At 37.7% G+C, this 23,066-nt stretch overlaps 2 protein-coding genes across 2 annotated transcripts; both read left to right on the top strand.

Moving 5' to 3' along the window:
• Positions 1-4,054: 4,054 nt before the first annotated feature.
• Positions 4,055-7,994, top strand: LOC127642917 (lysM and putative peptidoglycan-binding domain-containing protein 3-like). The gene is made up of 3 exons (XM_052125363.1): positions 4,055-4,176; positions 5,304-5,573; positions 6,489-7,994. Exons 2-3 carry the CDS (start codon positions 5,310-5,312, stop codon positions 7,137-7,139), a joined length of 915 nt encoding a protein of 304 aa, XP_051981323.1. The 5' UTR covers positions 4,055-4,176; positions 5,304-5,309; the 3' UTR covers positions 7,140-7,994.
• Positions 7,995-12,578: 4,584 nt separating this feature from the next.
• LOC127642941 (acyl-coenzyme A thioesterase MBLAC2-like) lies at positions 12,579-19,028 on the top strand. The gene is made up of 2 exons (XM_052125406.1): positions 12,579-13,099; positions 14,530-19,028. The coding sequence occupies exons 1-2, from the start codon at positions 12,658-12,660 to the stop codon at positions 14,913-14,915; spliced, it is 828 nt and encodes a 275-aa protein (XP_051981366.1). The 5' UTR covers positions 12,579-12,657; the 3' UTR covers positions 14,916-19,028.
• The last annotated feature ends 4,038 nt before the right edge of the window (positions 19,029-23,066 follow it).

Below are 23,066 nucleotides of genomic sequence, written 5' to 3'. Positions count from 1 at the left end.
ATACGCAGCAGCTCAAAGTGTTTGAATAAGAGTGAGTTTTCCTTTAGGACGCTGCCTGAATTCTCCGGTCCACGCGATAGCTGATGAGTGTGGATGCGCTTGAAGCTTGATACTCTGCCATGCAGTCCGTTAAGCGCTTGTTCCGTCTCAGCTACTAGACTTGGGGGGAGAGAGAGGCTTGTCTTAGCAGGGATGTGCTAATCTCATTAACCTCTCCAGGCAGGCTTGACAGATCGAGGGAACAGCTCCACCCAGCGATCTTATAATATTGATGAAGATAAGCAGAGAGAGAGGCATAAAACCAGTCCCCTTTGTCAACTGGCTCTGAAACTCACAAACCCACTAACAAACACCAGTTTCAGATCAGCACTGAAAAACCAAATCAGAATAAACCAAATCATAAAAGAAAGCAAAAATTCATATTTGGACCATTGGGAAAATGAAAGTAAAAACCAAAGCAAACTGGAACGTTATCAGGCCCTAAACAGAACAAATAATCTCGCAGAATATCTGCACACTGTAAGAGATCCAAAACAGAGACGGATCCTTACCAAATACAGACTCAGTGATCACAGTCTGGCCATAGAAAAAGGCAGACACAGACAAACATGGCTTCCAAAGGAAGAACGAGTCTGTGCTCACTGTGACACGGGTGAGGTCGAGACAGAGACACACTTTCTCCTTCACTGTGAGAAATGTACAGAGGTGAGAGAGACATACCTCCACAAACTCTCAAACCTCATGCCACAGTTTTCCAGTTTGGCAGAAACCGCTCAGATGCTGGTGTTACTGGGGGAGGACCATCATGCATCAGTTGCAACTAAACTCATTTTTAAGTTGCACACCCTCAGAAACCAATTACTGCCTTAATGTAATTTATTCACAGTACTTTTATTCTCTTATGTTCATAATGTCCTGTTAAATGCATATTTTATTTTATGTTGTATAGTGTATATTGTTATAATAGTTTTTTTTTTTTTATTTGATTCATTACCTGGCACCTTTTTTTATTCTATCTTATCATTATTATTTGTCTTGTCATTATCTGTTTTGTGTATTAATGTTTTGGCAATATTGTACGTAAACACAATCATGCCAATAAATTGAAAAATTGAAGAGAGAGAGAGAGAGAGAGAGAGAGAGAGAGAGAGAGATTAATAACACTTTACAAAAATTTTGTATTTCAAACAGAAACACATGCATTACGTATCTTTAACAAGTACTGAACAATATAATTTTACAGCATTTGTTAAAGGACTAGGCTAGTTCACCCAAAAATGAAAATGATCTTATCATTTACTTACCCTCATGCCATCCCAGATGTGTATGACTTTCTTTCTTCTGCAGAACACAAATTAAGGTTTGGAAAAGAATATCTCCGCTCGGTAGCTCCATACAATACAAGTGAATGGTGACCAGAACTTTGAATCTCCCAAGTACTTAAAGGCACCATAAAAGTAATCCATAAAACTCCAGTGGTTAAATATATACAGGGGTGGACCAGCCATAGGGAGAACTGGGATTTCCCTGTGGTCCGGCCACGAAACAGGGCCGAATGGGGCCGCAAAACAGCGCCGTGATATGCACCACTACATATTTATGTGGACTATTTAGGGGACTACCTACTCTTCTTCCAGCCTGACTGCAGTATGGATCAATCAGTCATGCTGTTTCCACATTGGTGGATTCTGGAGCCATAGGGAACTTTCTGGACATTGAAAGTGGCAAGTTCACGTGGTCCAGTTGTACGAACCTATCCCAGCCCATACCATCAGCGGCACACCCCTCACATCGTCACCCATTCCACCAAGCCAGTTACCTTTGTCTCCGACAGTCATTCGGAACAGTATTCCGTCTACCTGGTCCAATCTCCATTAGTGCTGGGGAATCCTTGGTTGGTCACACACAACCCACACATAGACTTGTCAACCACTACTGTTCTTGCTTGGAGTTCGTACTGTTTGTCTCACTGTCTTAACTCTGCTGTCTCCACTGTCCAGTCTTGTGTTTCATTTCAGGATGAATCGGCAGATTTATCCTGAGTACCAATTGCATATCGTGACTTGAGGGCGGTGTCCAGCCGGTCCCGCGCCTCGACCCTTCCTCCTCATCGCCTGTAGAACTGTGTTATTGATTTGCTCTCTGGCACTTCTCCTCCACAAGGATGGCGGTTTTCGCTCACTGCTCCTGAGAGGAAGGCCATGAACAGGTACATCAATGATTATCTGGCAGCTGATCTCATTTTCCCCCGCTTTCCGACAGGTGCGGGGTTCTTCTTCGTGGAGAAGAAGGATGGCTCGCTTAGACCTTGCATTGAATATAAGGGGCTGACTGATATCACAGTGAAGAATCATTATCCTTTGCAGCTGATGTCTTCAGCATTCGAACTCTTGCTGGGATCGTCCATCTTTACGAATTTAGACTTACATAATGCTTATCACCTTGATCAGAGAAGGGGATGATTGGAAGATGGCTTTTAACACCCATAGGGGGCACTTCAAATATTTGGTTATGCCTTTCGGATTGGTCAACACCCCAGCCGTCTTCCAGGGGCTCGTGAATGACATGCTCAGAGACATAGTCGACCATTTTGTGTTTGTCTCTAGATTATATTCTGATATTCTCCCAGAATATTCAGGACCATGTCCAGCACATCAGGAAGGTACTTCAGCGACTGCTAGAGAATCGGTTGTTTATTAAAGCAGAGAAGTGCACTTTTCAATCACAGTCAGTTCAATTACTGGGGTTCATTGTTTCGTCTGAGGGAGTGCGCATGGGCACTGTTTTTCACCAGGTTTGACTTTGTTCTCTCGTATCATTCAGGCTCTAAGAACGTTAAATCCGATTTGTTATCTCAATACTTCAAAGTCGAGACCTCTACCATCCCACCAGATACCATTCTGCCCGCCACTCAGGCGGTGGGCATGGAATCCTGGGATGTGGATGCCAAAGTCTGTGCTGTGCTACGTGACACCACTCCTCCCGCTAAATGCCCAATGATTCTGTTATGTTCCACGATCAGTGGAGCCACTCATCCAATGTCGCTTGTCATCCAGGGGTGGCTCACACCCAGGTGCACCGGTTTGTAGCACTTGCTCCATTTATGCTTCAAATAAATCCTCCAGTCAACCTAACCCTAACCTTAACCTCTTGCTTTATATATTTTTGACCCTACAAATCTAAGGGTGTGCTCACACTTGTCGATCGGTTCTCTTGGTCCGGACCAAAAAAAGAAATGAAACATTTAGTCCTGGTTCGCTTAGTGCTCACACTGGCATTTTTAACATCGAACCTAAAGATACAAAACAAGAAGCATAAGGATAAAGTCACAACCTGTATGGACAGCTTTTATGATGTATATTTTTTGACGGTACTTGCCGAACATCCAGAACAATGCTGGATGCTGGGTTAAATGTAAAATCTGGGACGATTGCTCTTCCCAGTCCAGCCCTGGTGGAACCGCACCAGAGTTCATTTGTAAGTGGACCCCGCTTGTTTGGTGTGCACCACGGTTCGGATGGCAGCATTCACACTTGTTTAAATGAACTAACAGAGCAATCACACCAGAGTTCGTTTTAATCAAATCAAAACTGCCAAGTGTGAACACCCTAAATGTGTTACTGTGTCCAGTCCACAAATCCGCCATGAAATGGACATAAAACTTTTTAAATCCAACATTAAATAAATTCACAGATCTATTACCAATGACATAAACTTAGACAATTTAACCATAAAACTGTTCAGATCGAATAAATCTCAGAAGTGTTGATATTCAGATTAAAAATCAAGATAAATAAGAGCATAGCCGTTCAATAAATGCATTGAGATCAAATGTAGTTGCATCTATGGTCAAGAGGAAAATTAAGCATCTTCCACCATCTTCCCCTATTTATTGACAGGCCAGATGATTAGAGACAGAGATGATGATACTAATTATTAGAGAGAAAGCGATAGAGTTTACAGAGACAGAGGAAGCGTGGGTTGTGACGTAAGACTTCAGAGACAGGCAGAGATGCTCATGATATCATCGCGTGAGTGCGTCACTGCGTCCTCACGCAGGCTCAATGTTGACGTGGCGTCTCTCTCAGTAATCCAGCAGCTGAGCTAATGAAGCACATAGAGGAAACTGGAGAATGGCCTGATCACTAAAGACAAGCGGACCAGTAGATTTCTCAGGTAAACCGCAGCTTCCTAAAAAAAAAAAATGTTTTATTTGAAAGCCAGCTTGCTGAAGCTTGTTCGCTTGTTGATACAAAGTTTGGTTAGCATAAATAGCACAATATTAGCTAATGAAGATGTTGAATGTTATAGCGATACATATTTTTAGAAATTGCTATATTAGGATGTAAAGACACTCATTTGTTTTTCAAGCCGGTGATATTTTAGTTGACGAAATGTGTAACCCTGTCTCAAAAGACATCTAAGCTAATAATTAGCTTCCACACTACACCATTATAATTTTTTTTCTTCTTCTTCTTCTTCCCACCTCTGTTCAGTGTTTATTATGCGTCACTGTAACTATTTGGTCAGATGTATGTTTATTTTGTTGTCTTTAAGTATAAACTTTCTTGTTTACGTCATGTTTACATGCTAATTAGCGCTACCTGCCCGTGTTTCAGTTCCAGAAAAATAAAATATATCCCCCAAAAAGCTTCTGTTAGCGGCCAAGGGTCTGTGTTTTATCGTATCAGTAGCTGTAATACATATGAGCCGAGCATATTTTGAATGGCTACTGTACTAAAAAATATACTAGAGTCTAGTACTGTACTTTAGCCATTCAACATTGTAATATACACATGAATAGTTGACGAATCATGTCAATTTTATTTCCTAATATATATATATATATATAATATATTGGAATAATATATATTATCCCAATGCATTATTAATGTGGGTGAATGGAAAATGTACATTTTAGGCGCTGTGACTGGTTACCATTTTTAATCACATTTTTACCTTCACTAGTTTAAATGGTCCTGCAGTGTGACAACTACATTTTTATGTTCAAATATTCATTGTAGATTCTTAATTAATATAAGGTCATGCAACTGCATGAATAATAATTTAAAAAGAATGAGCTTCATATTCCGAATAGAATTTCACACTGCAGGTCAAGTCAACCTCCCAAAAATATTTTGTGTCAAATACTCCCATAAACATTTTACTAGCCTTTGATTTCTGCATATTTTTGTTTAATCTGCTGAAGAGAAAAATAACCATATAGGCCTAGCCTAAATTTTTTAAAGTACACTTCTGTAAAATAAACACAACTCATCTATTTCCTATTGTTCTTTTTGAAGTGAAAAATGACTGGAAGGAACCAGCACAATGGTTTCCAGTTTGCAACCACAGTGCAGCAACCCACGGGTGGTTATATGTACACATATGGGAACAACTCGGAGACTGAATGCTCAGAGGAAGATGGCGAGACTTTTGAACTGCGTTCCAGAGGCAAGGAGAGGTATCGAAAGAGCACATCCACAGATCGCAAGGATGATATTGTCTTCTTGATACGGGATATAAAAGAGGGAGATACCCTCAACAGTATTTCTCTGCAATATATCTGCACTGTAAGTCTGGGTTTCCTCGTTGTTCCTTTTCAACATTTCTTGGTGGGCAGTATGACAAATCTTGTTACGTTATGCATCATTTTCTGTCATGGTAACATATAGAGGTAGACCAATATATCGGTTTTAAAGATGAATAAGTACCATAGATTTATCTGCAAATATCGATGGCGATAGTTGCCAGTTCTTTCATCATTTTAAAATAAGAGTTCCTGTTGGGCTTGTTATACTTCCATTTTGGTTAGTTTTTTTGCACTAAAATTGTTTATTTTTTGGATTTTGGCTGAACAATAAACTCCATCTGGGGTTTCATTCATTTAGGACTCTTTGTCTATGCCCTTCATATTAAGGAAAGAATAATAACTTTTTTCTTGACATTCTATAAATCAATTTTAAAAACTATCGGCCGATTAATCTGTTATTGGCCTTTCCCACCACCTTAGTTATCTGCATTTGGCAAAATCCATGATAGAAACATGCATAACATTGGAGTTAAAAACAGAATGCTAACATTAGTCAAACTGATTCTAAATTCTGATTGGATGAGCCACATTCAAAGCTGTTACAATATATAATGGCTGTACATCAGTTGAATTATATATTTATTTGGCAAGTTGAGACATTGCTTAGAAAATGTAAACTAAACCCTGCTTTGTGTTACACCTAGACTTGACTTGTTGCATCCCAGTCAGCATTTTTGCATTATTCCGTGTTTCTTTGCTCTCACATGCAAATAATGTAAAGCCCATAAGCCCTGCCCGCTAACATCTGTGCAAATATTTCTACCACGGTATAGCAAAATCTTTATCAGTTGACACATTTCTACCATTGCACTGTATGTACCGTCATACCACTCAGCCCTAATGTATGGTGGATATCTGTTAAATCAAGCACTGATGTTTTTCATGTTTGCCTCAGGTTGCAGACATCAAGCGAGCCAATAATCTTCTGACCGAGCAGGACTTTTTTGCGCTGCGGTGCATAAGGATCCCTGTGAGAAAGTTTAGCTCTTTCACAGAAACCCATAATACTGCTCCTTTCAAAACCAGCTCGCCCGGTGGCACTCGCAGAATCGCTAAGATCCCAATTTCCGGAACTTCCTTGGACTCTTCATCCTCTTCCTCATCTGTCGACAGCGTGGAGTGCTTTTTGCAGGAGAAGGACAAGGACATTGAACTTCTTGTCAAGTCCTCTGACCCCTCCAGAAGCAGCCTGAGCGAGGTAGTCTCCTCATTGGAGCAGCCGCTTTTAGGTGACCCCAAGCGCCGGTCAGTCCAAAAGAAAGACCCGTACCATGGGGCTGACTGGGGAATGAGATGGTGGACTGCAGTAGCCATTATGCTGGTCGTGGGCATTATTACACCTGTTTTTTACCTGTTGTACTATGAGGTTCTGATGAAAGCCGATGTTAGCCACCACACAACCATAGACTCTATCAGGCCTGGACCCACACAGCCAGCCATCGTCGAGCCTCTTGTTTTACATCAGGCCAATGCTGCCCCTCACATAGACTCTCACCTACAGCCTGTTCTTGATCGACCTAACGTGAAGCATGATGAAGAACCGTAGGGGCATCATGGGGACAAGCACCAAGGGATTAATTAAAAGCAACCTTAAAGAAAGTTACTATATGTGAAAACACATTTTAATAATGAAAATTGAACCTAAACAGCAGAGAAATGATTGAGTTAGGATTCCAATCCTGTTTGCAATTTTCCTTAATGCATTTTGCACAGTTGGATACTTGTTTTGTTGTGTCACTCATGAGCCAGTGTATAGCTCTGTACCTCTGTTAAGCTCAAAGTTTGCTTTAATGGCAAACAGATGATATATTGTTCAAGAAATTTGCTGCCACTGTCTGGTTGTCAGGGAAATAAACAGTGATTTATTTTAGGAAAAGTAGAATCCAGAATCAGCATTGCAATGGATGGTAACAATGTTGCTGGACTGCAGTGATTTGTGAATGTTCTCACACGTGTTCAATTCAAGTCCAGTAGCGGAGCTTGTAAACATTTATATAAAACATGGAGTAAAGTGATTACTTTTGAACAGTATGTGCCTTCATCCTGTAGACTGTAGATGCAGGTTGAAAATAAAAGGAATTATATTTTAGTATCTGAATCTCTGAATTATTTTGATGAACTTGAGCATCGTCTAAGCGTGTTTAGCAATCAAGCCTAAATTATCTTTTGAAATCCATAAAACATTGTGCATTTGAGGTGTATGAAGTGTTTCTATAATACATAACTATGACACCCATTTATTTTCTGATAGGATAGAGAACTGGTTTTTAATGAGCTGAATGAAACTTTTATTTTTTTTCCCAGATTACTAGTAAGTGGCTTCAACCATGTTGTCATCACTTTCTGCTCCAAAATCATCACCATATTCCAAGTAGCTTGCTATGTAGTCGTTTCCTGTATAAAGAATTTGATTGTGTATTAAGGGTAATCCACCTCTGATATTCAGAGAATTCCTTCTCTGATATTTACATGCCAGTGGCTGTAAGAACATTCATTGTTGTCCAAACATCATCGGTATGCTGAAATTGAGACCATAAATATACAGTACTTGTATGCAAGCAAATACTGGGCTGTACACGTTAATAATTTCAGACTTAAAAAGGAATGTTCTGGGTTAAATATAACTTCTGTTGCATGCTGTTAATAACCACAGTAAATAATTTTTCTTGTCTCTCAGTTCCTATTTTGAGAAAATGTGAGAACAGTAATGTTCTTATGCACAATGGATATTGCCGTCATTTACAGGTGGTCATGGCCGTCTGTGGAGCAATTGCACCAGAAGTTTCAGAAAGCAAAAATGCGAAGCCCTTTTTTTTTTGTTAGAGCATTTTCTTGGTATAAATAATAATAATTGTTTAGTTTATCTGTAAAGATAGGACTATAAAGTTTCAACATAAGTTTGGTGGGAGTTTTGCACCATTAGAAAAGTGCTTTGCCAATAGATATTTACATTTCCTGTCAATAAAACATTGCCAGTTTTACAGGCTTTAGTTGTGGCATAAGTAGAAAGGGTAACACTTTCTATGAAGTCCATATTTATAATGCATTATACTGCATTCATAATGTCTCATAATACACCTTACAATAACCTATAACTTCTTATAACTTCTCATAAATAATTAAATCTACAGTTATAATACATAAGACTAACCCTTTTCATAGTTATACTTGATAAATGTAATTGCATTTGTGCTGTCATTCAAAAGCAGCATAGTGTAAACCGTCAAAAGGCTTTCTGACATGATCATATTATAAGTGATCTTTGCCTGCTTTAAGTAAATTACAAAAGCAATATCTTCACAGCCGTAACATAAACTTGTAAAATAAAATACAAGTCAAACTTGTACAATGGAAGTAAAGTTATAATCAATAGATCCCAGTGTAGTTTGATATTTGTTTTATTATCGGGTGTGTTAACACTCAAGAAGACTGGCTACATGTATGATCAACAAACATTCATAGAGTTTCTGATATATTTCATCCTGAAGTGGACACAGATTAACTTCATGTCACCAAACTGTATTACACACAAAAATAATCTTTTGAAACTACCTGCTGGCTAACACATGTAATGTCAACAACAACAAAAAAAGACAAACCATAGCTCTTCACAGATCTGCACTTCTCTTGCACTTTAGTTTAGAACGGCATGAACTCAAGCGTAGTAATATACACAGTGAAGCGTCCGAGTGCTGATGGTGTCAGACCTTAAGTGCTCATGCAACATCTCTCGTCCAATCAGATTCGAGGACTGGAACTAACTGTTATATATATATATATATATATATATAGGGGCTGTCGATTTAATGTGTTAATTCTGTGCGATTAATTTGATAAAAAAGAACGCATTAAAAAAATTTACGCAATTAATCACAATGCCCCTGGTTCGTAATAAGGAAGATTTCTGAGAAATACAAGCTTGTAGTACCACATGTTTACTCCAGGGGACAGTAAGTGAAACTTCAGCTGTATGGGCAACACAGAGTTTATACAGTGAAAAAAACAACCCATCAGCAGACAGCACAACACAAACATGCTTTATGTTCTTACGTTCAAAACACTTGATGGAGCGCATATTCGAAAGAGATCTCAAGATGTGTTTAAAGATTGAGTATTAAACTACATTTAACTTGACACAGTGACCTAAAAATTTATGTTTACGATGCAACGCACCCGAGATGCTACACAAGCATGTCTGAAGGTTTACATTGACAGGTCCTTAAACAAGCCCTCATAATAAATCTCCAACTGATTGCTAATTTCACTTGTGAATGGATTGCTGTGAACTGTATGCCAATGATTGACTTATGATCAATAATATGGTAGTAAATAATACATTGTATTCTAAAGCTGTTTTTGTATTGTCTTATCAATGATTAACTCTTCTGCCACAAGAATGGAATTGCATTTTAATTATCTGAATATATATATATATATATATATATATATATATATATATATATATATATATATATGATAACTATGTATAATTATTTCATCATTATACCTGTATATTGAATTATTGTTATACTGAGGGGCTTTCTCAGCAAATATTTGTATATGCAATTAAATGTGATTAATCCCAATTAAATAATCGTGACACCATGTATTTAATCGATTGACAGCCCTAATATATATATATATATATATATATATATATATATATATATATATATATATATATATATACACACATACATACATACATACACTACCTGTCAAATGTTTTTAAACACATACTCATTCTTTATTATAATTTTTTTTTTTTTCACATTTTTGAATAATAGTAATCAAAACAATGGAATAATATAAGTAGAACTAAGGGAATTATGTGACTAAACAAAATCCAAAATAAATCAAAACTGTGTAATATTTTAGTATCTTCAACATGTACTCTTGACATTTTCTTAACCAACTTCTTGAGGTATCACCCTGGGTTGTTTTTAAACAATATTGAAGGAGTTCCCATCTATCGTGGGCATTTATTGGCTGCTTTTCTTTATTATTTGGTCCCAATCATCAATTGCAAAACTTTTTTTTTATTTTATTTTTCCACTTATATAGCTGATCTTCAGAAAGCTGACAGCATCTCTACTTGAGTGTGACAACAGGTGATCTCACACGCTCCATCTCTCTCTCTCTCTCTCTCTCTCTCTCTCTCTCTCACACACACACACACACACACACTCACATCCATCCTTGTTTATCCAATAACTTAGAAACAGCAAAAGCCGTGATACTATTTCTGAAGTGATATTTTTGAATTACTAACGGAGGCTTGGACGCATCATTAACCAGCAACGGCAGATTCTGATCCATCGCGTAAGAAAGTAGTTCCATGCACAAATGGGGTTTTATGACTGTACTCAGTTTTTCCAAATTTTCAAAACTGTACTTGTTCATTGATCTGTTGTATATAAGCATTATCACACTCTCAATCGTGCTATATGGCCCTCTTACGGCACTCACAGAATCACAGCAGTGCTGATGTAGGGCCATATCGCATGCAGTGCTCACCACTTAAATTCATTTTATAACTGCATTCGCAAGCCATTGAAGTCAAGTCTATTATTCGTGTACATGGTATATCGAATTTCCACAAGGAAGTTAAAACCAGCCTCCTTAACCTGTGATACCATTTCACTTAAACTTGGCCTCATACATTTAATGCCTTTTGGGCACCATCAAACACATCATTGCCCCCAGTTCTCTTAATCTTTCTCATCTAATTTTACAATGTGAGTAATCTAAAGACCCCTAGTAGGAAGTAATAGCATATTATGTGTTACTTAAATTAAATAAAGGCATTCGCCACCCTTTCCAGAGTGGGGCTTAATGTTGAAAGGGATATCTTTCATTTGACCTCTCATCTCTTGTTTCATAGCTTTCATATAGTCTTCATCTTCTCCAGCTTTCAGAGGCCCTGGTTTATATTCAGTTTGATTGAACAGAGCATAAAATTATGTTGTATGTGGCAATGCCTGAAATTTCCAAAAATGTGCAAGAATGTTGGGACTCATAGATAATCAATCACAATTTAAGCTTATTGATGCAGATTTGAAAGTGCAAATAAACATGCAAGTAACATCCATTTGATTAAAATAGAGAGAGAGAGAGAGAGAGAGAGAGACCTTTTTTGTATACTGTGGGGCATACAAACATTTAAAGAGACTGGACAGAGGAGCAATGAGTGAGTGGTCCAAATCTCTGAGAAAAATAACTGAAAATGCAAATGTAAACCGATAACGCTCTACAATAATGTCCTCTTTGTTAACATTACTTTTACAGCATTTATTAATATTGGTTACTGTTCATTTCAACAAAGTAATACAATATTAACATTAGCTAATGCACTATGACCTAGCATGAACTAACAATGAACAGTTGTATTTTTATTAACTAACATTAAAAAAAATAAAAGCTATATTTTGAGGAAAAACAAGAAAACTTACATGAGCCCAAATGTGTTGGATAATAGCAATGCATTAATTTTATGGTATATTTATGTTCTGTAAAGGTTTAAAATGCATAACTGGCTAGTTGCTAAATAGCTAAACAATTAAATACAGTTCATTATGATTTAGCGCATTTGCTTACCTTTTTTGAGACCGCATTTACTCAATACAAATGAGCACCTGTAAGTCATTTGTGTATTTCTATATATACTTTTTATATTTTTTTTTATTTTAATTTTATTATTTTGTTATTATTATTATCTCTGTCTTGTTGCTGTATTGTTTGTGCACTGGAAGCTTCTGTCACCAAGACAAATTCCTTCGATGTGGAAGCATACTTGGCAATAAAGTTCATTCTGATTCTGATTTTAAATGGACTAACTTGATACTATTAATATGCATTAGGTGGGCGGTAAATATTTCCATGTTGACCAATAGTATTGCGAGTCTTTTGACACGTCACGACGTTACGTTCGGCGCTTGCGGAACGGAGTGGAAACGTCCTTTCTGTGGCTGATGCAGCAGCTAGATTTGAAACCAAATTTATAGGTGAACAACAGCCATACTTTTTTCCTTATTTGCAATAAAAACAACCTGAATGTATTTGGGATGTCTGCGACTGACTGGTACGCGCATAAATCGCTGGAAAACGACGTGTTTTGGATCCAGGAGCGCTTTTATGATTCGGGGAACAGGGCGAATATTTGGCTCATACGCGGGTCCCATCAGGACGTCGTCATAGATACCGGGCTGGGGTTACGCAGCCTGCCGGAATACATCAACACCAAAGGGCTGTTAGGGGACGATTCGAAGCGAAAGAACCCTCTGTTAGCTATCGGCACGCATGTGCATTTCGACCATTCGGGTGGGCTGCATCAGTTTCAACAGGTGGGCGTGCACAAGGCGGAGGTGGATGCTCTGGCTAACGGAGATAACTTCGAGACCGTGACATGGCTATCTGACCGCGAGATCGTGGAGAACCCAGCACCTGGCTGGAGAGCGAGACAGTACCGAGTGAAGGCCGTCACGCCCACCCACATATTACAAGAAGGTAGGATCTGAGACTGCTTGCATTGAATGTGCAGTGCAGCAGGAGGAGTATTAATCTGTGTATTCATTGTGCATTTAATATTATGTACCCCAAAAAGTCCATTGAATTGCATGGCTACATCCTGAGCAGCTTTACATAATATCTTTTGATGAGATCTAGAGAGAGATCGAAACAAATCAAATCATGATGGACTCACCAGAGGCGTGTTGGATTTTCGAAAAAACATTGTTTAGTATGTTTAATAAGCCATTTCCCTCAAGGGGACCGCTGGCTGGGCCCCACAATAGGTGATCTCAGGTTTTACAATCCTTATGGGGACATTTGCTCCCCTCAATGTAGTATAAACACGTATAGACTATTATGAAGTGAGTTGCAGTGTATACAAAACTTTTCACTTCAGATCTATGTATCTGAAATGAATATTCCAGGTTTAATACCAGTTAAGCTCAACTGACAGTGGCATAATATTGATTACCGCAAAAATAAATTTTGACTTCGTACCTCATTTTCTTATTATTTTATAAAAGCACTTACATTAATTCTTCTGTTAAAACTTGTGTATTATTTGAGCTGTAAAGTTGTTTAAATCATTGTTTAATTACACCATTACATCATCATGGCAGCTAAATCTTTAAATGTGTGGGCGGCACTTACAATGGAAGCAAATGGGGCTAGTCTGTAAGTTAAAATATTCAGTTTTAAATAATATGCATGTTGCATGTAACATGATTGTAGTGTGATGATAAAATCACTTACTAACCTTTTCTGTACAACGTTATATCAGATTTTGTTTTTATTTTGTTGCCATGTTGATGTAACGCCATAAGCTCTTGAAATGATGATTTAAACATTGTGACAGCTCAAATAGGTAATAAACAAGTTTTAACAGAAGAATTAATGTAAGTGCTTTTATAAAATGTAAAAACATTTCTGCTTTTAAACCCAACAATTGGCCCCATTCACTTCCATTGTAATTTTATAAGCTAGAAGTTGACCTTTATGAGTGTAATCTCTATTACATTTCTTTTTAAACATCCTTATCCACTTATCATAAAAGTCATGTAAATTAATTGCTCAAAATGTGTAGGAGCCTTAATTTATCTGTTATAATTCAACCATGTTTGTGACTTTTGTTTTTTTCTCTTTTTTTATGTCTCTTTGTAGATGCCTGTTTAGCAGTATCAGCAGATATAAGTCATTGCATGTTACAATTATCAGCTAATCTCCAAAAGACTTTGAACACATTGATTTGCCCAATAACACAACATATTTGCTTGGGTCAAGTTTGAATGAGTACATTTAAACTGTTATAATACCTGCCCATTACATACCTCACTGAAATCCCTCTGTTTTATAATATGCAACTGCTGTCAGCAGTGACAATATACAGTTCTATAGTTTCCTTTTCCTCCTCTTCCTTATGTTCCCAGGTGATGTCATCAACCTCGGGGACCGCCAGCTTACTGTTCTCCACATGCCAGGTCATTCCAGAGGAAGCATCTGTCTCCATGACAAGGAGAGTAAGATGCTCTTCAGTGGTGACGTGGTCTATGATGGATCCATGATTGATTGGCTGCCCTTCAGTAGGATCAGCGACTACGTGCATAGCTGCGAAAGGCTGGTGGAGATGGTTGATAAAGAGGAGATTGAACTGGTCATGCCTGGTCATTTTAACACTTTCGGGAGTAAACGGCTTCACCGGTTAGCTTCCAACTACATCGCTAGTGCCGGTACTTGCCACAGAGCTTCCACCTGTGTGGTGAAGTCCATCGCCAGTCTTGCACTTCGAGCCTCCAACTCACGAAGTGCCTGTTAGTAGTTATGAAAAAGACTACTATGCAACAGTATCTAACAAACCTCAAAAATCACAGAGCAATACAGTGTGATAAAAATAAACAGGAACTTTAGTATATAGTTCTGTTAAGACAAGCGCATGCCACAAGACTGAAGCTTGTTGCCCTTTCAGGTTATTAAGTCTGCGACTACCATGCCACATATGCGCACACTTGAACCAGTTGGAGGGGAGAATGATCTTGCATTGACACACCTACTCTGCGATTATTTGCATAAAGTGGGCTCCAAAATAATAAGAAACTTGATATTAGTATCATCAAGCAGAACTGCAAAAATAATGGCTGTTTTCAGACAGATTGCAGAATACTCTAGTTCCATTTGGTTGTGTAAACCGATAGTCCTGCCTCAAACCCATACCATTGGTTGAGGCAATGTTGCTGTGTCTGGATGGGCAACTCAAACAAACAAGGAAACTGATAGTGCCACAGAGCCACAGTATTACACTTTTAGGTGAAATCAGCCTACAAATGGCTTACTTATAGTTGACTACATATGAAGTGGGTATTTGAGAAATACATTTAACTTAGAAAAAACTCAACGAATGCCATGCCGTCAGTCTTGTAGTGTGCGCTTGGCATTTCAATCTGTGACTAGTTTTTGTGTTGGTGAGGGTATCACATGGTGAGAGAAACTATTTTGCATGCGTACACTTAAGTCATCATAAAGTCAAGAATAATATTGCCATATTTTAATTAATAATTTTGAATGTTAAAGGAATATTTCAGGTTTAATACACAACAGCACCAGTGGTATGCTGTCAGTTACCATAGAAAAATGTTTTTACAATGTAAGTCTGTGGGGTAAATATACAACAATGACAGGAAAGTCTACTTCTGTTATCACATTTTTGTTTTTGTCATTCAGATGCTGTCAATAGAGTCTTAACTTGTGTTTAACCTGGAATATTCCAATTGACCTTATTCACGCTAGTGCCATCTTTGATTTTTAATGAGAATGACAACGGGCTCTTTCAATGGGCTGTACTGCAGTTTAAAGTGTTTTTGGATTGTTCTGCAGACAAAAAATGTATGAAATATTTGTCCAAGAACATTCAGTATTTCAAAAACTCCAGACAACACGAGTTGTGGAAAATCAGATGTGATATAGGTGCTTTATACCGTTCATGCCATTGAAGAGATGGTAAGTCTGTCCCTCAAAGCCTTGTTGTCATTCCCATTAAAGATAAAAGATGGCGCTAGTGTGAATAAGGTAGGAAAACCTAAACAGTTTGAGTGTATGCTGTAATCAGGGGTGTTATTTGTGGTTTACTGAACTTACTGAAAGACCATGTCTTTTCAATAGCATGTCTTTTAGATCTCCAAAGCACATATAGCGTTGAGTGAATAAGTTTGCACCCCTTTGCATCTGCAAGATATGTATCATTTAAAAAAAATATGAGAGATCATAATAATTGCATTTTTTTATTTAGCAATGCCCTAATGAAGCTATTTGACACAACCAATATTTACATACAGTATGTTCCACAATACAAAGTAATGACTGAATTTACACAATCCTGTTCAAAAGTTTACACCCCCTTGGTTCTTAAAATGTTGTTGGTGTATTGCTTCCTTGATGATCAATAACTGATTGTGTCTTGTGTGATAGTAATTAGAGCATGAGTCTCTGCTTTGTCCTGAGATGTGAACCTGCCCATTGTTTTAAAGGAAAAGCCTCCTTGTACTGCATGTTCTGCATACTTGTGTTCTTCCCAAAAGTGTTGACATCCAGCTTTTGACACTTAGGGATTTGACAAGTAAGGGACTTCTACACATCTAATACAGAAGGTGCAAACATTTAATGATGGTCAGGAAGGAAACACACTACATTAAAGGGATAGTTCACCCAGAAATTAATTCTATAAATATTTACTCACCCTCATGCCATCCCAGATGTGTATGACTTCCTTTCTTCAGCAAAATACTAAATAAGATTTTTAAGAAGAATATTTCAGCTATAATATTTCATAATGCAATTGAATGGGTGCCAAAATTTTGAAGCTCAAAAATCCACATAAAGGGAGCATAAAAGTAATCCATATAACTCCAGTGGTTAAATCCAGGTGTTCAGACATTATATGATAGGTTTGGGTGAGATTAAACAGATCAATATTTAAGTAATTTATTATCATACATTCTCCTCACTGCCCAGTAGGGGGCAATATGCATGAAGAATGTGAATCACCAAAAACAGAAAAAAGAGAATCTAAAAGTGAAAATTAAGTGGAGATTGACTGAGCAGGGAGGATCATTTATAGTAAAAGGGATTTAAATATTGATCTGTTTCTCACCCACACCTATCATATCACTTCAGAAGATATGGATTTAACCAGTCAGGTGGAGTACTTTTATATTGCCCTTATGGGATTTTGGAGCTTCAACATTTTGGCACCAATTCACTTGAATTGTATGGACGTACAGAGCTGAGAAATTCTTCTAAAAATATTAATTTGTGTTCAGCATGAGGGTGAGTAAATTATGAGAGAATTTTCATTTTTGGGTGAACCAATACTTTAATAAACAAGGGGATAGAAACTTTTAAACAGCATGATTTATATTGAATGACTAATATTTTGTCTTGTGGAATAGATGTAAATGGAAGCGCAGCGTAGTTCTAGCGGGAAGACTAGCAGCTGTACAGAATCACATCATTAGCTGGGTAATTCATAGCCAATCACATGTAAGCCATTGCTTTATAAGTCTGCTCACAATCTATCACAATGCTGGTTCGGTGTGCTAACACTGCAACCTCCACCACCACCAGTTGAGCCCTGTCCCGCACGGGGGTAGGCTCCTCGCCCCTGCCCCCTGCCCCCTGCCCCCTGCCCCCTGCCCCCTGCCCCCTGCCTCCTATCTCCGGCAGGACATGACGGTTCCGGGTACAACTCCTTCGGACCGCCGGACGGGGCCTACGCCAAAGAGAGAGACATTACTTTCTGTTTTACATCTATCAAATAAATGGCATGTTAAACTTCACTCAAGCCTGCATGTCTTCCCGATAGAAATGTCTGTTATGTAGTTTCTGAAGGGCGGAAAGGGGTGTGTATAATTATGAGACAAAAGATGGATGCAAACTTATGCACTAAACTGTGTCAATGTAGCTGACATAAATATTACCCATTTACACTCGTAATCACATAAAAATATCATACATTGCAAGTGAATTGTCTTTGAAGAGACAGCTATTTGTTTGTGTTAATGGGAGACAAGGTTAACATTTAGTAGTACTGTTGACTTGACTTGTTTTCTGTGGCAGTCTCTGCATGAGATACTGATGTTGCACAGCATGGAAGCAGCAACATTATATTATTCTAGAAGCCAAGATTGAATTGTGCTGTGTACTATATGTGGTTAAAGTGCAATACTTCCGATCAAAATAATCAAAATCTCTCTCAGAGGCAGTCTTGTTTAGCAAGAAAGATGTCTAGCCTTCACTGAAATGTGCCTGAATGTTGATTCATAGTTTTCTTCCATCACACAGCCTCCATTATGCAAACTACATAATGTCTTTGCTTTATTCATATGATTATTTTTTATATAGAAGCACAGACTTCAGTATGTCTTGGAAGGACAATAGATGTTTTTTTATTATTTCATCGGTAAGTCACTGCCTTAGTTTAAGCTAATGCAAGGGCCTCTTTAGTGTTCAAATGTGAAAATATCACATTTTGTGAGTGTATGAAATGAGATGTTGGGTAAAAAAAGACGTTCAAGGAGCTTTGAGAATGACTAATATCAAGTCACTCATTTACGTTGCCAAACTACAAAAATGCTGTATTGTATGATGATTATAATGTCATTTTCATAATACTGAAATGTCATTTTTACTTAATAAGTATCATATACAGAAGAGCAGAATGTGTTTGTGTGAACGTGATGGAGAGTGATATACTGTAAGTATTCTAGTGTTTGGATATGGAAGTGAGCTTGAATATGTGCACAATATTTCTGCTCAGGAATCCCTTCTTGAATCCAGCAAAATGAGCTGAGCTGTACATGCAACACTATATTTAGTGCCTCATGGAGAGTATGCAAACTAATACCTCACAATGCCATGACAACAGCTTTTGTAATGTTCAGGCACCTGTTTAACAATATACTCTCTTTCAAATACTCTGTGTGAGTGTGTTTAGTGATATTCTCTCATTTATACATAATTCTATGTAATCTGTTTGTTTACAATGTGAAATGTTTAAATGTTCAGGGAATTTCATTGTAATATTGGTATTTTAACCCATTTAGCCAAACTATTAGATTGTGACCACAAGATGGAGACATTGACCCTCATATGTCTGCATATTTCACAGCATATTTGAGTTGGAGCAACTAAAGTAGATCAGCATCAGACATAAGACAGTGATGTTTGGCATCAAACCTTCCATTTTAAAATCCTCACATTTATAAGTTGGCGTTCCCTTCTATTTAAAAACTTAAAATTTTCTCACATATCACTAACCGCAAACCTTATCCCCTTAGGCTAATAATGATGGATTGGATGTGACATTAATTTCCATACAAATCTCTTTAAATATTTTTTTAGGCCAAGTTTTGTTCTGGCAGTGCTAAAGCACATACGTTTGGCAGTCATGTATCTGGTTAAAATTCCAAAGTATTGTTTGACACGGCTTTCACTCAGGATAAATTGATGGTTGTTGACAGATGGCTAAGTATATCCAGGAGACTATTTGTCTGACTTGCCCTACAAGAGGTAGTTACTGTTGTTTTTAAAGGTGATAGGACTCAAACAAAATTATGATGCTTCCTAGGAGAAAAATGGAATCAGATCTTTTTACAAAGAAACTCAATGAGATTTCAGTCATCTTGCATGACAGACATGATAAAAGTTAGATGTACTGTACATGAAATGTGTACTTATGGCTTGAATTCTCAAAACTATAGATTCTTGATATGGTTCATATTGGTAAAGATGTACTGTAAAATGTCTGTTGTGATTGACTTTAAATTGGTATTGGCACAACAGGTTTCTTGCATGGCTTTATTTTACGCAGGCTGTTCTGTAGACCTAAAATAATGTAAAAATCGATGGCCAATTAAAGGTACAATGAATATGGGAAGTAAAACCCAAACAAAAGCCACTGTGACTCCAGACATCCCTCACTGGACCTACAATTGAACTATAATGTCTCCTTGTATTAGTGAAAGTGATAGCGAGCCTGTAACTAACGTGCCATATTTCGTCAACTTTTCACCTCCCCGCTGGCTATTTTTCCCTCTAACTCCACTTCAGTAACAAGACATTGTATCCCGCAGGCAGCCAGACAGACATTTGATGTGTGGTCGTCACCAGGGAAGCGTTGTTTGACATTCAGCTGCTCCCTATATTATCTGCTAATTGACATTCCCTATCTGCCCTCTGGCGAGCCAAAATGACAAGTGTGGGAAGGGCCAAGGTGAGGAGAGAATAGGGAAATGCCAATCACAAACAGATTATCAGGGCGAAAGGGTGGTAACAGAGCCTTAATCTGACCTGGCTGCTGAAGGTTTTGTGGGTTAATGGTCCTCCTACTGCAACAGCACCAACACGAATGACCCCTTGCTCCGAAGTGATTCACAAATGCTCAAATGTTTGTCTCTCAGATCTTCTAATGCTGCTTTTTGCAAACTTTTCAAAATTCAAGGATTAATGAAACTCCAGATGCCTGTTAGAGATGTCCAGTCTGTCTACTTGGCTGTCCAGAGGCCTTCACTAAGAAAACGGACCACTCAATGCCACTTTTCATGCCAACATCAAGACAAAAATGAAATAAATATTTTAAAAGATACAAACTGTGTGCTTTTCGTGCACAAACTTAATCTTTCAGAAATGCATGCCAACCTACAGTTCAATACAGATACGGTTACAAAATGTAATATTTGTGCTTTAGAAGTTTAGGAAAAGCTGTTTTTCAGTAGAAAACATAGACTTAAAATAATAGTTCATACAAAATGAGAATTCTGTTACATTACATTTATTTTATTGCTTATGCAAAACAGAATTGTAATGAATATTCCGGTTCATCTTTCTATTCAGTTGTAATTGATTGTGACGTAAAGGAATATTCCAGGTTCAATACAAGTCAAGCTCAATCGACAGCATTTGTGGCATAATACTGATGGTAAAATACATTTTGACTTGCCCCTCCTTTTCTTGATAAAGAACAAATGTTTTGCTTACAGCGAGGCACTTGGAAGTGAATAGGGGCCACGTTTATGAACATTAAAATATTAACTTTTTCAAAAGTATAGCCACAAGACAAAAACAATATGCATGCAAACATGATTTTAGTGTGATACAATCACTTACTAACCTTTTTCTGCGTAAAGATATAGGCAAATTTGCATCTTTGTTCCCATAACGATGTAATGTCAACAACCCCTAAAATGACAATTTAAACAACTTTACCACTAAAGTAATACAGAAGTTTTAACAGAAGAATTAAGCTTTTTTTTTTCTTTTTTCAATAAAATTATAAGATTCACATTTCTGCTTTTAAAACTTTCACACAAATCACGAGTGAAATGACAGATTACCTTACCGTATCACCTTACCACTTACTTTTCACCCTGTGCCTTACTCAATGCTGTCTCATGACATCAAAACTCATTTGGATGGGAGAAAAACTAACTTATAACAGGATACATAATGGACATTTTAGCTCAGAAATGCTGTGACACAAAGCCACGTAATATAATTTTTCACCACATCCACGTAATTTTCATGAGATCAAGCTGCTTTAAAAGGGTACAAAAGAATCAAGAGAGTAGTCTATGCCACCCATTGTATAGAGTTCATGTCCCAACCCCATGTCTCCTGACAAAAACCCCAAATTAACATTTTCAAACTACAAACCTCCATTATCATTAAAAACCAAAGAATTAAATTAGAAATTATAAACTACAATAATCTAAACAGTAATAAACATAACTAGTTATTTGAAAATATTCAATCACCAGTGTAGACTTCCTCAATCTGATATGTGCAACCCGAACTCCATTTATGTCATAAAAAACAGTCCCCCTGGCCATTGAGTTAAAAAGAAAAGAAAGAAACTGGAACATCTAATATAAAATGATGCTTACTCAATACATTTCTATACAGATTTACATTTACATTTATGCATTTGGCAGACGCTTTTATCCAAAGTGACTTACAGTGCACTTATTACAGGAACAATCCCCCCGGCGCAACCTGGAGTTATGTGCCTTGCTCAAGGACACAATGGTGGTGGCTGTGGGGATCGAACCAGTGACCTTCTGATTACAAGTTATGCGCTTAGCCCACTACGCCACCACCACTCCATAGATGATTTTACTCATAGCAGCCAAAATCATCTCTTAACTCATCCAGCTTATCAATTGTTCCAGCGTCTTTCATAGGAATGTGACCACTAACCTGTTTGTGTGGTCATTCTTGAAGGTTTTACTGAAGGTGTCACTCTATGTAGACTGAAAATGCATGGATGGGCATGCTGAAGCTCACCAGCCTTCCCCAGGATCTTGCACAATATTAAATAAATACAAAATAGTGTTGCCAACATTAGCTTAAAAATTAAAGTATAATTTGAGATATTCACTAATGCCATTGGACACTACCAACATCGTAGCTACGCAATGGACTTTGGCTGATGGCAAAGCATAACATCACATTGATGTCTCTAAGCAGATTTATCAGTGTTGTCTTACAATTTATGGTGTATTCTTTGATGGAGTTAACTTTAACTGAAAGTGAAAGAGGGATGACAAAAGAAAGAGACTAATTATGAACATAAAACTCAGAGGTAATAAGTTCTGAAGCATTCTCTGGCAAATCACACTCACTATACCATCACAGTGAAAAAGTAATTTCCCTCAACCACCCATACACAGCGGAACAATGAGACGAGGGGATTAAGCAGTCATTCTCTCTTGGAGTAAAGAACAAAGGGAGACAAATGAAATATGGTTTGTTTAAACTACCCACAATTTCATTTTGTGGATTTTTCTGACATGTTTTCCATAAGGGGAGATTTTTCTTTCAAGGTACCATTTCTACTGTCGCCGTCAGATATCACGTCATCTTGTTTCTGGAGTACAGGGTCTTTTTTTCATTCTTGGTGTCTGATTAAATCTTTACT

This window comes from Xyrauchen texanus, chromosome 4, assembly GCF_025860055.1.
Source record: "Xyrauchen texanus isolate HMW12.3.18 chromosome 4, RBS_HiC_50CHRs, whole genome shotgun sequence".
Taxonomy (NCBI): Eukaryota; Metazoa; Chordata; class Actinopteri; order Cypriniformes; family Catostomidae; genus Xyrauchen; species Xyrauchen texanus.
Note: the sequence above shows the minus strand (reverse complement) of the source record. Positions and strands in the feature narration are given on the sequence as shown.

What these genes read in the sequence shown, in the direction of transcription:
- LOC127642917 (XM_052125363.1), top strand. Translation starts at nt 5,310, where the DNA reads ATGACTGGAAGGAACCAGCACAATGGTTTCCAGTTTGCAACCACAGTG. An exon ending in CTCTGCAATATATCTGCACT is followed by an intron (nt 5,574 to 6,488) that starts GTAAGTCTGGGT and finishes TGTTTGCCTCAG; the next exon opens with GTTGCAGACATCAAGCGAGC.
- LOC127642941 (XM_052125406.1), top strand. Translation starts at nt 12,658, where the DNA reads ATGTCTGCGACTGACTGGTACGCGCATAAATCGCTGGAAAACGACGTG. An exon ending in CACCCACATATTACAAGAAG is followed by an intron (nt 13,100 to 14,529) that starts GTAGGATCTGAG and finishes TTATGTTCCCAG; the next exon opens with GTGATGTCATCAACCTCGGG.